General features: G+C 33.5%; 2 protein-coding genes across 4 annotated transcripts in view; both read left to right on the forward strand.

Moving 5' to 3' along the window:
• The first annotated feature begins 4,703 nt into the window (after positions 1-4,703).
• Positions 4,704-12,466, forward strand: LOC18436771 (DNA ligase-like protein). Of its 3 annotated transcripts, none has more exons than XM_020668902.2 (8): positions 4,704-4,877; positions 6,035-6,124; positions 7,255-7,314; positions 7,583-7,622; positions 7,962-8,055; positions 8,408-8,467; positions 8,792-8,883; positions 12,293-12,466. In XM_020668902.2, exons 1-8 carry the CDS (start codon positions 4,768-4,770, stop codon positions 12,383-12,385), a joined length of 639 nt encoding a protein of 212 aa, XP_020524561.1. In that variant the 5' UTR covers positions 4,704-4,767; the 3' UTR covers positions 12,386-12,466. The 3 variants fall into 3 exon arrangements, with proteins under 3 accessions (XP_020524561.1, XP_088708202.1, XP_006847056.1); XM_088852076.1 differs by lacking the exon at positions 12,293-12,466 and adding an exon at positions 10,043-10,247; XM_006846993.4 differs by lacking the exon at positions 12,293-12,466 and adding an exon at positions 10,046-10,247.
• A 3,911-nt stretch (positions 12,467-16,377) lies between these two features.
• The window catches only part of TPR8 (Tetratricopeptide repeat (TPR)-like superfamily protein), a 54,882-nt gene continuing 54,013 nt past the window's right edge, over positions 16,378-17,246 (forward strand). Inside the window, exon 1 of the mRNA XM_006846994.4 lies at positions 16,378-16,747. Within this exon, the coding sequence (XP_006847057.1) occupies positions 16,675-16,747 (73 nt within the window). The 5' untranslated portion in view covers positions 16,378-16,674. The remainder of the gene's footprint in view (positions 16,748-17,246) is intronic.

Raw genomic sequence — 17,246 nt, forward strand, 5'->3', positions numbered from 1 at the left:
TGGAGCTTGCATTTTGTATTATTCTAAATGTTTGTAATTGATATGTACGAAAATGAATTGTTTTTAGATCGAATCAATGAATTGTCAAATGAATTCAATCAATGGCACCAGCGTGACCAAGAAGAACAACAACGTCGTCTATCATTTTATTTTTAGATCGTATGTTACTAATTTTATGCTTTATTGTAGTCCATGTATGTTGATATACTTATTCTATGATAATTCTATGTTTATCCTTTTGTGTGATGTAAATTAAATGTTGAATGGCGGTTCATGCAGGGAAAGAACATATCAATATTCACATATTCATTCAAAAACATGAAAATTCTTAATGGAGTACCCTCATTTTTTATTGAATTCCTAAAAAACAATATTTATAATGAATTTTAATAATTTTTTCGGATTTTTTTGAAGCTTTATTTTGACCGATTCACCCGATTCCGATCCGGATAGCCGATTCACCGATCCGGATCGCCGATTCGTCGATCCGGATCGGTTTTTTGGAAAGCCCGATCGGGGTCACCGATCCGGTTTTTAAACCATTGGTTTCAAATGTTGTAAAACCGGAAATCATTCTGTAAATAGAAAAAAGAAAATTAAAAATTTCAGATAAATGAGTAACAAGTGGCTCAAAACACATTATTTCATATGTTACTATAATTAACAACAACATTGAAACAATATTAACATAAGTAATTCACTGAGTGAATATAGTCTAAAGATTCTAAACAAATGGTCATCGTTATACTAATAAAAACTTCCGAAGCACGTTAAAACGTCTCTAGAAATTAAAACAACATAGAAAGTACTAGTTAAAAAAAAGAGTCAAATGAAAAACATCAATTGGGTCCATGTACAAATATATGTTCACCTTATACAAAAACATGAAAAATATATATTCACACCCTATACAAATATATATAACAACATATATTCATCCGTAAAGGGACAAGTTTCTATACTTCCTCTACAACATAGGAGATAAGCTCCTCTCCCATCCAGCTGTCCAATTTTGATCAAGCCACTCATTGTTTGAACGAGATCCAACAGGCTATATTTTATTTTTAGTTTTTTTTCTACAAATTATATGAATATGAAATTTGGTAGGTGAAATCTTATCATTTCGGCGCACCTTAAAAAAACATTAAAAAGAATTTTTGATAAAATATAATAACCAAATACCCCTTGAAATTTTCAAGAGCATTTTGGTCATTTTATTTTATTAGAAATATTTTTTTTTTATATTTTTTACAAGTGCAAGTTTAAGAGAGGATTGGACACCCAAAATTTAGTATCAAAATATTTTGTAGAAAATAATAAAAATAAAATAGTGTAGAGACATGACATTGTGATTTGGGTCATCTTAACCGTCCATTCAGAATGAATGATTGGATAAAGGGAAGTATGTAAATTTTATGTTTAGGGGAAGCATAGAAAACTTGCTCTACAATAAAACCAGTGAAAAGCTTGGCACTAAACCTCGACAACCTAAAATGATAACATACGAAGTACTCCCGTTACCTCCCACACTAATACGCCTTCGCATCTCAAAATATTGGGCTTAATGGGTAAGAAAGAGAGCAAGGCTATACGTCGATCATGAATCCTGACAAAATCTAAACATTTGGTCTGTATGTGTTGTGTATGTGTGAGTGTGTGTGAGAGATCTAACTCAAAATTATAAACAAGCATGAATGTTGGGTGAGCGCTCTTGCACACAAGAGAGAGAGAAGGGCCTTAACCATTTGTATAGACTATAGAGAGAGCACATGGGTCTGTGAGCAAGAGACAGAAGGGTCTTCACCATTTGTATAGGCTTTAACTCTTTTTTTATTTTTTTACGAGGACGTATATGTTTATGCTCATTCGATATTAAACAATTTAAATTTGCTCCTGCTTATTTTCCCTAAATATTAGAACAATGTTTGGCTACAAACTTTTAGAACCAAAAGCTACTTGAAATTCACAATAATCTATTTATGGTTTCCTCTCTAGAAGGAGGAAATGGGAAAAAATGCGTTAGAAAGAAAGGCTTTTCTAGCCTGTGAATCTATGGAACAACTGAAAAGTTTAATTGTAAGAAATTATTTTCAGTCTAGTTGCCATTAAAGTACCCTGAAACAAGCATTAAAGCTCAAACACAGGCAAGTGCTGAGGAGCTTGCATCTCCTCTTAATTGAACCCCTTGAACCCAGATAATGTACCTCTTCAACTCATCCAAATATTGCCAGGTTTTTTTTTATCATTTTTCTTTTTTGTTTTTTCTTCTTATCTTTGATATGTTAACAGGTTGAAATGGAATCATCACGTCACATTGTGGCTATACTATTAAAACTATATAAATATGATGTGTCATTTTGGAGGTCCGACTTTGTAATTGGAAGTCTAATCTTATAAGGTTATTTTTGGAAGTCCGACTCTGTAATTAGAAGTCTAATCTTGTAAGGTTCTTCTCTAGTGCATTGGAAAATAGGGGTGTCATTTTGTGAACCTTGCTAGCCGAGTTGCATGAACATGTCATTTTAGAAATTGATATGGGTATATACAATCTTTTCTTCAAAATTATTTTCAAATTTCATGAATGTGAAAAAGGGACTATTATTCTCACAAAGGGTTTTTGCTACTCCCACCAACTCTCAAAACTATTTAGTACTTGCATTGAATAAGGTACTCAGACTTAACATCTTCCGATCATGTTTAACGAGGGGCGGGTGAAGAGAGGTTGCCCACTTTTATATCCGCCCATTTTTTGTGGAATGGTTAATCACTCATTGATGCATGGACAGTGGATGCCTTAAGGTTACATGAATAGTATACTTGCATAAAGTGGCAGTAAACTAAAATTGATACAAATTCCTTCCGGACAAGCACTCTATACTTCCTTTACTCTATAAAACTTATATACTTTCCCTATTCAACTGTCTATTTTGAATGGACAGCTCAGATAGCTTCAGTCATAATATCACGCTTTTACACTATCGTATTTTTAATTTTTTCTGTAAAACATTTTGAAGCCAAATTTTGGGCGTCTACTTCTCTCTTGAACTCACACTTGTTAAAAAAAATACAAAAAATATTCCCATTGAGATAAAATGACCTATAAAAATTTCAGGGGTATTTTGATCATTATATTTAATAAAAAAAAATTGCATACTTTTCTAGATGTGCTCTATTGAGATGATAACACATACCAATTTTCATATAATTTGTATAGAACAAATTAAAAATAAAATACTTTGACGTGTCAAATCTAAGACCAAACGGTCAATCGCTCGCTTGATATAAATTGAATAACTGGATCGGAGAAGTGTATATCTTTTATATAGTAGAAAAAGCATAGAAACCTCTCTCATAACACGGTTACATTAGTCATCTTATGAATTTGGATTTCAAATATCTAAAGTTAGGCCCCAACATACCCCTTTCGTCTTTTGTCAATTTCTTTTATTTTTATGAATTGTCACCACGTTAAATCTTGACACTCAAAAGCCACATTTGACTTTGTAGATAGACTTGAATCTTCAAGAACAAAAGTTGTAGTAGTTTTGAGAAAAACAAAAAAAGTCGAGGGGAAAGAGGTACATGGAGCTATTTTTTGGATCTTCAAAATCTAATCCGGCTTTGGCATTTGGATCTTGAAGATGGAAATTGGTGGTAATTTAGAAAAGGACATTGTTTTTATGTAGTCAGCCTACATAATGTAGAAATGCAGGCTTGGCCATAAATATATTTTAAAAATATAATCTGATCTTAATTTTTAGAAAATTTATAATCTTTAATTATGAATATGAAAAATAATAATAATTAAAAATTAAAAATAATAATTATATTAAAAAAACATTTGGACCATTGGTTACACTTGTTTTTAGATGGGCCATCTATTTGAATCCATCTTTAAGATGGAGGCTTTATACCTCTAGACCGCATTTTGTAGAAATACAGTCGAGTCCACATGAAACAATTTTCTTTTAGAAAACTAAAAAAAAAGAAGAAGGTGCGGAGATAAAATATAAATGGTGCAGTTTGTGTAGAGCCTAGGCTCTAAACAATCAAATTAGAGCCCACCTTCAAATAGTATCGAGAAATATGGTCTCAATATTGAAAATCTTTGTGATAGCCTTAAAATATTTTTTCATATTTATTTATAAAGTTTAAAGCTTCAAAATAGTGTAGCTCAACATATCTATGAAAACTTGAAATTTTGAAAATTGACGGTCAAAAAAATGCATTACAAAATATACTATTCCCAAAACTTGCAATCCATTTTTTTCTCATGTCCATACATCTTGTTGTTGAGATGTCGAAGATATTGAGGCATCAAAACAACCTCTACCAATAAAAGTTTTGAGGTAGGCTCAAATTTAATTGTATAGAGCCTCGGCTCTGTATAAACCTTTCTCAAAAATAAAAGTTGGGAGGATTTTCTATATTACAGTAGTTAAAATAAATTTTTTCGAAATTTCTCTAAACTAAATCACCGAATTTCCAGTTCCGCTTATGCTTTGAGTGGAATTAGTAAAACATCGAACCAAATTTCAGCCCAGCGCACCATAGATACCCTTTTTAAAAATTCAGGCGGTGAATCTCGGTAGTCACGAAATCAATCTTCAAAATCTGAAAATTGCAGAATCAATACTTCGGGGTCGGTATATAAATACGCGATACCCGCGTTGAAAACCCTTCGAATATTTTAAGAGTTTGAAAGTCCAGAGCGCGAAATTGGTGAGAGAGAGAGAGAGCCATCAAAATTGCTTGAACTGTAGCTTAATGGCTGGAGGAGAGAAGGTAAAGTCCAGAAAGCGAAGCGGAGATGAAGATGGCGTGGCATCATCCAAGTTGAATAAAGAGAACTCTGATTTCGATCTAGATCTTTCAAGGCTAGTTCAAATGATCAAATTTCCCTAGTTTCAGCAGATAGATTTGAAAATATATGAGCATTAATTTTCTTCTTCTGGTACAAAATTTTTCCTTCGTCATGGATATACATGCAGAAATTGAGAAATGATAAAGAAATGCTTCAATCTCACTCTCTCGCACTGTGTGAGAAATGTAGTAGTCATGTGATAATCGATTTTGAAATGTATCAGGACTAGTTTTCTGCTTCTGGGACAGTGATTTTCTATCACTATGAATGAATTTTCAGAAACTTGGAAATGATGCAGACAAGATGAAGTAATACTTTCTCGCACTGCACGAAGATCTCAGAATTTTGTAGAAGTTGATTTGGAGATGTATCAAGAATAATCTTCTTTTTCTTCTTCAATAATTCTTTCTTCTCACATTACCGATGAATCGTCAGAAACTTAGAAATGATGATGTGATGAGATATTAGTTTTACTATTCACAAAAAACTGTGAGAATTTTGTCTGATTGATTTGGAAATGCGTCAGGACTTACTTTCTGCTTCTTTTGGGACAATAATTTTCTTTTTACCATGTATGAATCTTCCAATACCTAGAAATGATGAAATCCTACCTTGCCAAATTATGCACGAAATTTAAAAGAATTTGTAGAAAAATGTATCAGAACTGATATTCTGCTTCTTCTGGAACAAGAACACTCTCTCATTATGTATCTTCAAAAACTTAGAACTGATGAGGTGATGAAATCTCAGTTCCTCTCACCACACACGAAATCTGATAAATCTACCAATTTTAAACTACTAAAGTTTAGAAAATGCAAAAACTCGTAGAGGACTAATTTTTCTTAATTATGTTTAAGGCCACAGAATTCAAATGACAAAACATATTGTACTTCTTTCTATGCATGATTATCTGATGAAACTCATAGAAGTTTAATTTTTATTGAGGATTTACTGCTCCAACTAGTACATTTGAAACAAGAATGCAACACACTAGTTTGATCCTATACGAAATTAAGAAACACAGAGTAGCACTAACGAGCTTCTTTTCATTAATTGCATATAAAGCTCATAGAATCTTTTGATGGATAACTGTTGTATGAGTTAGGGAAAGAGAGAATATCTCATTGATTGGTGATGAATATGCAAATGGTGAACTGAATGGATTTGCAGGGACATTAAAGGTATAATACAAGCTCTGCATCAGATCAGAGACAAGGCACATAAGGATGGGCAAAAGAAGACTGAGGAGACAATTACCAGGCAAGGCTTCTGCTATTTACATTAAGGCCTTTATAACTCTTGCAGATTGGCTTCTTCTTTGATATTCTTGTAATCCAAGAAGAATTTTCAGTTCCTCAACATTTAGATTACTGTTATAACTCAGTAAACAACAATAATCCTTTTATCACTTTGTTATGCATTTTTCTAACTGAAAGTTGGTGATTATTTCAAAAATCATTTATTTTCTGTATACTTGGAATGTTGGGATATTAAAGTTGCATATTGATTCACGGATTTCTTGGTATGATCTCTGATGTTAGCTGACTATGAATTTGGGGTTTTGGTTTTTGTTTTTCAGCAATCTAAGCATTCAAGACGATTTCTGGAATTGAAAGCTTTTCAAATCTTTTTGCATAGAAATTTACCCAGTAATGCAGTGGCTATCTCCCTCGAATATTATCACAATTATTTGACAAATCCTGAAGGAAGAATCTCTATTTATAACATGGATCGGCTCTTATTATTGATATTTACATGGAGCTTTGTTCTACTGTCGTGTTCTGTATTAGCAAACCAATTCTTGTGAATAAAGTTTCTGTTTCTATATGTCATCTTAAGAGATCAGAGTTGAGCGTATGCTTTTCCTTCAAGTTCTTTTTAATGGCTCAAGTTCCTTCAGGTAGCTAATAATGTTGAGGTTAATCTAACAGCATTCTTTGAGTGACAGAGATGTTCTTATGTTAGATAAAATTTGTGAAAATGCATTTAAGCTGTGTTAGTATTCTGTTTCCGTTTTTGATGTGATAAGAGTGAATTTATAGCAAAGGATAAATGATAACAAATGCGGATTCGATATCGTAGACTAGAAAACACCTCTGACTGTGTTTAAATTGATCCAATCCTGTCTGATTCAATCAAATGATGTGAATATTCCTATCTTACAAAGAACAATCCAAATTGTTAGCAGGTGCTAAGGTCACAATCTATAACAAGTCATACAAAAGCTTCCCCTCGTACAAAAACGAAGATTCTCTGTCGCATGCTTCTATTATGTGCTCTCATATATTTAATTCACTGAATCTTTTTCAGTGGCCACTTTTATGAATGTCATTTCATCACATCCCCCATTTTTTTGTTGAATTAATTTTTGAGGTTTTTTGGAGCTACAGTTTGGCATCAGAAATAAGGATCATGTTGGATGAGGCCAAGAGGAAGCTTGAGAAAGAAAGGTAGACTCTCTCTAGCATTTGAACTACTCATGACTGGCCTGAGCATAAAACCAAATTTCCATGTATGATATGGTTTTGTTAGATTTTAGATAAGTGAAGGGCTCAATGTTTGTAAATAGGTGTCCAACCCATTCTCAAAAGTTTCAAGTCCCTGGTTTTTCAACGAATTCATTAGATCAGAGAGCTGAAATCTTCATTCATATCAGGTTTTGCTGAAATGAAGGACCTACTTCTCTAATTACTGATCTGTACTTTTTTCCTGTGACAGACAGGCCTTTGCCAAGACACTAACAAAGAATTCCAAAGAGGTGCCAGCTTCTTAGTCCTTAACGCAATGAAGGGTCAACACTTACGAATCCTAACAACAACAAAGTGAAAATATGAGATAGAAAGAGACACTTAAAAGAGTCCTAAAAACCATGGATTGAAAATATGAGAGAGAGAGAGAGAGAGAGAGAGAGAGAGAGAGAGAGAGAGAGAGAGAGAGAGAGAGAGAGAGAGAGAGAGAGGGAGCTCCTGAAAGAAAAGTGTGAAGCCATCTCATCCCAAGAAAAGGAAAGGAAGAAAAAGAAGGGGAAACAACCACCATAGCTACTTAAATTTCCTAATGAATGAATGCCTAATCGAACGACATTTCAAATTTTCAGTGTGAGAGTGTTCTAAAGGATGAGTCAACCAAGTTCCAAGCGGCCTATGAGAAGTTTTGCAAGGATAAAACATCACATCTTCAGGCCTATAATGGTAAGTGTACCGATAAAGGGGTCTCCACCTCCACTGTTTCTTCCCATCCCATATCCCACAGGTGTATGGTATATGCTACATCACTGGGACATCCACTATCTGTTTACCATGGGAATGTGGAGATTGAATTTAGACTTGTGACTCTGTATAATCAGGAACTAGATTTAATCTCCACTGTCCACTGTCGAGAATGGACAGTGTATGCGCCTGTGGTTTACCATAATATTTACAACTGGTGTATGGTGTTACAATGCTCTGTTACCTCATTTTTCAAAGTGGTTATATTTCCATTGAATTTGAAGTGGATCTTTAAGTATGAAAAGAGCTGTATCATATTTTTATCACTTTGCAGAAATATTCTCCAAATTTGAGGATGAAAAGGAGAAGCTGTTTGCCTGCTATGAACAACAGAGTGAGCAACATGAATTCCAGGCTAATTATTTATTATTTATTTTTTATTTTTTTAGTCTGTTGGGTTGGATGACATGAGCTTGGGGGTAGAAGAAAGTCATCCTCAACCACATAAATATATTTATCAAGACTACAATCTGTTGTATTTACCGTCCTTATTATTGCACAGAAAATACAATTAATGGAACATTGGCAGTTATATTGTCAGCTACAGGGAAGCAATTGATGCATAGATGTTAGGAAAACAGTCTTTCTCCAAAAGAAAAAGGGTACGTGAATTAGAACACAATTTGTATTAAACAGAGTTAACGTTTGGTTTTTCCAGGAAAGAAAGAGAAGATCATGATATCAGATCTTGAGAAGGCTTGTGCTGACAAAATTGCAGCAGCTGAAGGTTCCCTCAAAAAAAAGAAACAGGTAAATGCCAGACCATTTTCCTGTTTTTTTTTTCTTCTTTTTAAGATTTTCAGAGGCTAAATAATTCTCATTATAGTTTCGCCAATTTAAGATGTTGAAGTAAACCGTAGTGAAAATTGAAACACATTTATTTGATGGCTAAAATAAACTGATTTTCAGTTTAAATTTAAAATATTCCCATCTGGTTTTTTTATTCATATTGCATCCATAAAGGTGGGTCATAGTGATAAATTTGGTCTTGGAGAGTTTATTGGGGAGGTAAGTTTGAGGAGATTTTTTTTAGGGAAAGCTTTTTATCCCCCTTACAATAGAAGTTCTATCCTCCCCTTATCCAACCCTCCATTTTTTAATAGAGGGCTAAGATTGTCTCAATCACAATGTCACGTCTCTACACTACTTTATTTTTAAATTTTTTCTATAAACGATTTTGACACCAAATTTTAGAGGTCCATTCCTTTATTAAACTCGCACTAACGAAAAATATAAAAAAAATATTTTCAATAAAATAAAATAACTAAAATACCTTTAAAAGTTTCAAGGGGTATTTTGGTCATTATTTTTTATTAAAAGTTTATTCTTAATATTTTTTATAGGTGCGCCCAATGAGAAGATGACACGTACCAAATTTCATATTAAAAAAAATTGTATTAAAAAAACTAAAAATAAATACTTTGAGACGTCGGATCTAAGATCAAACGGTGAGTGGCTCTCGTAATAAAAAGCGGGCAAATGGATGGTAGGGGGAAGATAGAACTTCAATTTTGTAGGGAGCATAGAAAGCTTTCTCTTTTTTTATTACTTTTTTTTTTCTCCTGTTTTGAGGAGCTCATGTAATACATGTTAACAGAGAGACTGTCTTTAATGATATTGTATAGGGTATTCTTTAACCCTTTATTCTCAAGGGTAATTTTGTTCATTATATACATACATACATGGGATAAGTGTGAATGAAATCACACACGGGTTCGCTCCATTTTCTCTGTCTAGGGTTTCATAAGTTTGACAAGACAGTTGAAAAATACAAAACATAAGCCTTGTAGAAATGAGGGGAAACAAAACACATACACTACTTCTTGTCTACAGTCTTCAAAATTTGCTTTTATTGTATGGATTTTAAGTTTCATTTTACAGAATTATAATTCTTTTTTATTTCCTGTAGCAGGATGATAAATCTTTCAATATTCTGCGAAAATCTCTTGGTTCCTTTTTGGATAGCGGCTCTGACGAGGACTAAGCAGTGGATGAATGGCACCAAAAATGAAATTGAATGTTTTTACTGAAACTAATCACTGTTTCTTGAGGTTTGAGTAAATCTCTGAAGTAAATAAGAATGTTGAAGGAAATGAATTCACATTTACAAGAAATTAGGGAATAAGAGAGAAGAGACTTAGAGTGAGGGATTCCCTTAGACGACTTATCTTTCTTTTTAATCTGGAGTTGCAAATCTCTATCCCTCTTTCTATTCATTTTCTTGAGAGACTTTTGATGTTTATATATGTCACAGTAACTAGAATTTCGGGGTGGCAATGGGTCAAGTCTTGGACCCGAAAAAAAATTATGAGACTTGGACCCAAACCGGGACCCGATTGGATCCTATTGGACCCGACCGAAAAATTGAAAAATAAGCTTATGCATAAGAGCATGCCACACTTATATATTTAAATATTAAATATATACATGTATTATTAAATCACCTATTCCCTTCCTACTCGGAACAACGATAAAACACCTACAAAAGATGGACATTAGCCATCTTTCCATTAAGATGGCTAGCCTAAATATAACCTTTCTAGGACTTTGAGGTGCTTTTGTGTCTTACTTAGAAGTCATTCTTATTCTAATTAAGTTGGGCGTTTTGCTGATAACTTGATTTTATAGTGTTCACCTTTATAATTTAAAATATATTGTTATATTTTATTTAAATGTTATTAAAATATTATATATTAAATATTAATATGGAATTGGACCCAACCTGATTTGAACCATACCTGGACCAGGGTTAGGTCAAGGCCCATTGCCAACCTTGCATTAGATGCAAAATAAAATAAAGCTTGGAGCATCATGTAACGTGTCATTTTGTATACTTCTGATGATAAGGCCACTGGTGGTCCCTTTTGGATTCTTTGCATAGATGTAGGGGATGACTAATAATATCGGTACCAGTGGTGCTAATCTCCTAGGCTAAAGAGAAAGGATGCATGGGTTTTATATCTTCTTTTGATAGTTTGCCTTCTCTCTTTCATAAGATTTGAACTTTGAACATTGCAAAAGATGCACTTCAAACATGACCTTAAATAACAACGGGGTTGGGGTCGGCATTAGTACCACTTGTGCTCCAGTTAAAATCTAGGTAATGCATTAAAAAACCACTAGTAATTTCAAAAAACAAGTAGGGGCTTGTCATCCCCACTAAATTACTTAAAAAAAAACATGTCCTTAAATTACTTTTGTTATTATTGAATGCTTCCATAGTGACTAGATAAAGAGGAAATTGGGTTCTTCAGTGTTGAGGAATAGACCCCAGCCCTAAAAGGAATGGGGTTGGGCCATGGTGGTAATACTACCGTGCTATAGTTGAAGGTCATGGCTTCTATTCTCGCGAACTCATTAAAAAATATGACTATTTTCAAAATGGGCAGGGGCTTCTAATCCCTCTAATTTACCCAAAAAAAAAAAGACTCCCAATCCTAATAAAAGAATTAAACTTGTCTTAAGTAAGCCAAACTTTGGATCGCTTACTCTTCTTATTTCAATTTAGTAAATGAATTTAAAAAATGAGTAATGATCTTATGAAACTTTACTACATCCATGTGTGTAGGATCCTAAAAGATCATCGTTAAATTTGTGTCAGATATTTAGAAAATTTATCACATGGGTGTGAGACTTCACTTTTTTAGAGATCTGTGCTAAATTTAATGGTGATCCCTTGGGGTCCTACACACATAGGTGTAGGGGGGTTTCACAAGGTCATTTCCCTTAAAACATATAGAATTAAAAAATGGGGCCAAAAGATTATATACTCGTGTGGGTATATGCTCCGTTAGGGTAAAAATTTATTCTTAGGACCCAAAATTTATGGATCCAACCTTCTCTACTTACCAAAAAAAAAGGAAAAAATCGTAGTCATACTATATGTGCCCGAAAAGAAGAATGTCATCAAATGAAATGGAGACCGTCCAATTTTGGGACAATTAGATCTAGTGTTGTGAACCTAGAATGCCATTTCATTTTTTTGGTTTTTTATAAAAAACTCATCCAATGATTTTAAAGTAGATTGCGAAATTTTAGATTGAGAAAGATACCTCGAAGTAGGTATTTGACCTAAGCGAGAGTGTACAATGTGCTCTTGCAATAACATGCTATACGTGCTCCAAACTGGATTCAACTCTAACAATTTATAGATATGCAGGGGTGGGTCTTGACATGCTGGGAAAGAGGAGGAAGGATTGACAACTCCAAACTGAGAAAGATACCTCAAAGCAGGTTTTGGGGGTGCTCTTGAGGTGGGTCTTGACATGTTGGGATTCTTTAGAGGACTTTGATCACATTGCACCAACAGGGCGAGCAAGTTCGGAGCAACAGGAAGAAGAGAGCGAGAGGGAGGGTAGAGAGAGAGTAAAGGGGGAGAGAGTTACTTAAAAATAGTATTTTTTTTTTTTAGGAGAGATGAGGATTCAAATCTCATCTTGAAATTTGGATCGAAATCTAAGGGTGATCTTTTGAAGTCTCATGCTATTAGATGGGGTGGGGTCCTATAAGATCATTACTCATGTAAAAGAGATTCTATATAATAAAACCATTTACTTTTAATACATTGAGGTCACAATTATTTACAACCAGCCGAAATGAAATCTGATAGCTTGGGTGTGTGACAAAGTTTGAGAAAATTTATTTTGAAGTTTGAACTTGGTCAATGGATGAATACAGTAATCTAATTTCACATCCAATGGTCAAGATTTACTATGACCACCGAAGATAAATGGTCTCATTGTATTACCCTTTTTAGAAAAAGTTTATATAAGGATACAACTTGTAGAACTACGGCTGCACTTCAAAAAACCATCGGAAAAGTTAGTTTTAATGTTGAAAAACCCTTTGATTGATCATCTCAACATCGTGATGTATGACCATGAAAAATAAAAAGATTTAAGTCTAAAAAATAGTGCATTTTACAACATATTCTATACACTGTCCATTTTCAAGATTTTCATATATTTATAGATCTACTTGATTTTAACCATTTTTTAAATTTAAAATTTTCTAATTAGATATAAAAATAGATTTTGAGATAATCCTAAGAACATTTTACCTCAAAATTATATACCATGATAAATTTTGAGGTGCACCTTACCTCTACAGCTTACGGATGCATCCATATGCCAACTGCACCTTTATTTTTTTGAAAAAAGTTTATATAAGGTTGCAACTTTAAAATGTACAATTACAGTTGCACTTCAAAAATCCATGGAAAAAGGTTGTTTTAATGTTGAAAAGCCTTCTAATAAATCATCTCGATATCAAGATGTATGAATATGACAAAAAAACGATTTTGAGTCCTAAAAATAGTGCATCTTGCAACACATTATCTAGACCATTAATTTTCAAGATTTTCGTATGTTTATAGATCTCCTTGATTTTAATCATTTTTAGAGTTTCAAAATTTATAATTAGAGATGAAAATAGATTTTAAGATAATCCTAAGAAATCTTAACACCAAAATTACATATTATGATAAAATTTGATGGTGCACCTTAATTGGATTGTTTAAGGTTAACTACACTCCAAAATTACATGCTATGATCAAATTTGATAGTGCACCTTAATTAGATTGTTTAAGGCTAACCACACCCAACTTTTTTTTGTTTGAAAATCCTAAAAAGAGTCTATTTTGAATCGGATATAGTTACTATAAGGCTGCCGCCCTAGTTATTGGAGTTGGGCGGCAGCCATATGCATCGTCTAGTTATTTTAACGGTGCAAATTTTGCACATTTCTCAATAACAGGGCCCTTGTTTTTGCCCCGGAAACGAACGTAAAAATTGGTCCCGTTGTTCATTCTGTTTTACACTTCATTTCAAAAGGCTTCAAAGCCCCTCTCTCTCTCCAGCTTTCAGCCCCCACCTCTGTCTCTCTACATTTCTGCCCTCCCTCTGGCTTAGATTTCAACTCCCTCTCTCTCTCTAGGTTTCAGCTCCCACTCTCTCTAAGCATGCACATAAAACCCTACAAAGCCCCTCCCAGGCTCCCCATTAAACCGGTGTGATGACCACTCTCCAAGTCCTTTCCTCTGCAAAACCCTCTCTCCATGGGGAGGGCATAAAATCCGCCACCTCTCTCCTGCTATGGACTTCCAAAATCGCTGCCATGAACCACTCTCAGATCCTTGATTTCTCTCTCCTCTAACCCAACCTATCTCTAAAAATAATAATAAGGGCTCTGTGCATTGGTGGTGCAAGCCAAAATCAATGGGTGTTCTTGACGTGCCCTGGCTGTCATTCTATTGTTCCATCTCTCCCTCTCAAAAACCCACAAACAGATTTTCGAAGCAATGGAAAGCCGACAGCTCTCTGAGGAATGGCAAGCCCGCTTTTTGTTGTAATAGGGCTGCAGCCCTTTGAAAACATTTTCCTTTTGAAGGATGAATTCACTTAATGATTTATGTTCAATCTTTTTTTTGAAAAAATTTCATACATAACCTTAATTTCTCATCTTGTTTAAGTAGACTCTCCTTCCATTCTTCTTTCAAGCCGGACAAAAAAATCCCTAAGGATTATACGGTATCCCCTCGTCTCTTTCCTCCTTCCTATATTCACATTTGACTATAAAAATTATGTCTAAGAAATCTTTTTATGCTATTTCAATCAAAAAAACGTTTCAAAAACTTTTTTAAGCCACCCAAGGTATCTTTTAACCAAAAAAAGTTTCAAAAATATTTTTTTATTATATTTTTTACTTGTTCAGCCCCTCAATGCCATGTTGAGAGCTCCATATTTCTTTCTCATATTGAGTTGAAATGGTATAAAAAAATTTATTGGGACTAATTTTTATGATCAAAAGTAAATAAATGAGGAAAAAAGAGATGAGGGGTACAGTGAAATATTTGAGAAATTTTTTATGTCATTTGAAAGAAAAATGGAAGATGGTCAACTATGAAATAAGATGGAGAATTAGGGTTATGTATAAAATTTTCCCATCTTTTTTAACTATTTATGTTCAATCTTGAAACATTTTTTCATTGCACATAGAGTTTGCATTTTGGCTTCATTATTATTATTATTATTATTATTATTATTATTATTTTATGATGTTGGTCCTTAGGTTCTAGAGGATACAACCCCCAATCCTAAAAATGCTTCGGCGGCTTTTGCTTAAGTGAGCAAAGTGCGCATGGTCCTGTCGGAGTAAGACAACATTTTAGCTCAAGGAAAACTATATAATGAGACTATTTATCTTTAGTACAAGGTGGTGAGACAAGGTGGTCGGAATTGATCTTGGCCATTGGATGTAAATTTGAGTTGCAACATTTATTCCTTTGACCAAGCTCGAGATTTAAAATAAATTTTCTTAAACTTTAAGACATACTCAAGCTATCAGATTTCACATCATAAAATTATAAGTAATTGTGACTCTCTTGTACCAAAGGTAAATGGTCTCATTATATACAATCCCTTAGCTAAATATATGATTCATTAACATGGAAATAATATAACTTAAATCTTAAAAGTAAACTATCTAAAAATAGGAAAAAGTTTATGTAATGTTGGAATCTTATACTATAAAACTAAGGCCCACCTCAAAAATCCAATAGCAAAGAGTACATCTAAGCCTCAAGTTTTATGGATATAAAAAAAAAAAGAATTTAAAGTCTTAGAAATAATACAAATTGTATTAAATTATCTCGGCCATCTATTTTCAATATTTTCAAATGTTTTTAGATAAACTCGATCTACATAATATTAAAACTTGTAAAGTTCATAATTGGGATTGAATATAAATTTTCAAGCCATCACAAGCTTTCTAATGCAAGAAGTAGTCTTCCGTAAAAATATAGAGAGGTACACCGTGTATAATACAAGGGGTGCACCTTACACAAGCCTCACATTTTAAATATTAAAATAAACATGTTGTTTTGGTGTACTCATATATATATATATATATATATATGAGTTTTTTTTTTGGACAATTGATACCTTTATATAATTTTTTATTAAAAATATCTATCTTACCTCTCTTAACTATAAAAAGTGCACTTACTCAATAATTTTATATTACAAAATAAAAGATAACAAGTGTTTAAAAATTTCGAGTACATTAATAAAATACTTATAACTACCTTAATATAATTTTTTAATAAATATTCTCGCATAAAAAAGCAAAATCTGAAAAAAAAAAAAGAAAAAAAAAACATTTCACTTTCATTATTGCCTTAAATTTTAGATCCAGAATTAAGATTGATGAGTGCATTAATAGATCCAAGATTCCTCTTTTAACGCTAGGTTGTGATGAGGATGAGTTTTGGCATACATCACCAAAGGGCGCTAGCACCAAAATCCCTTCTATGAGATAAAGAAGGAATAAAATCTCAATCTATTTTCCCTCACTTCGAAGCCACCGGTGATTTGTCTGTGGACATAGAGAGGGAAAAGAGTATATATGGCGCCAGTGCTCCATTTTCAAAGCTCTCTCTCTACCGAAGCCTGATAACTGTTTGCAACTTTCGTTCTCGTTTCTCTCTTCGCACCTTTTATGATTCAGTAAACTGAATGCTGGTTTAGCCTTTCGCAGTAAATAATGGCAAATTTAAGAAGTGATTCCCCCCTTTGCCGTCGCATTGTTCTTTCTTTCCTTGAATTTCTCAACTCAGGTAATTTCTCTCCCTCTTTCTCCAGTTTTTTATCTTCATTGAATTATGTGTTCTTTCTCCATCATCTTGCTTTGTTTTCGTTAGTTCTTTAAATCACTAGCAACTTGTTGCAGTTGGGTTTCTATTGTTTTCTTGTTGTTTCTGGTTTTTCCCCTCTTGAATATGAATTTGAATCTGGCATATGTATTGTTTCTCTTTCTTGATCATGTTGGTCGGATATTGGGTATGTTCTCTCTCACTTTCTCTCTCTCTCTCTCTTGCCACACTGTTTTGGTTTTGGGAGGAAATTGTGTTATCAACTGTTCCAGTTTTTGGTACCAAAATCGTGCTGTTGTTGTTCATCTGAAAACAAAATTTTTGTCCCGGCATTATTTTTTCTTATTTCATCTTCTCTCCGTTTTTTTATTTTCTCTGTATTGGTTTCAGCTTTGGTGTGTAATGGTAATCCAGGGTGGATAGTTATTGTAAACACTTGAGAGGAGATATCAGGGTTTCCTTT

Source organism: Amborella trichopoda, chromosome 11 (assembly GCF_054954075.1).
Source record: "Amborella trichopoda isolate Santa Cruz 75 chromosome 11, AtrichopodaSantaCruz75HAP2 v2.0, whole genome shotgun sequence".
In the NCBI taxonomy this organism is placed as follows: domain Eukaryota; kingdom Viridiplantae; phylum Streptophyta; class Magnoliopsida; order Amborellales; family Amborellaceae; genus Amborella; species Amborella trichopoda.

Excerpts from the sequence above, each read along its gene's own strand:
- LOC18436771 (XM_020668902.2), top strand. The coding sequence starts at position 4,768 with ATGGCTGGAGGAGAGAAGGTAAAGTCCAGAAAGCGAAGCGGAGATGAA. Across the intron at positions 6,125-7,254 it reads ACTGAGGAGACAATTACCAG|TTTGGCATCAGAAATAAGGA; the intron begins GCAAGGCTTCTG and ends TTGGAGCTACAG. Across the intron at positions 8,468-8,791 it reads TGCCTGCTATGAACAACAGA|GAAAGAAAGAGAAGATCATG; the intron begins GTGAGCAACATG and ends TGGTTTTTCCAG.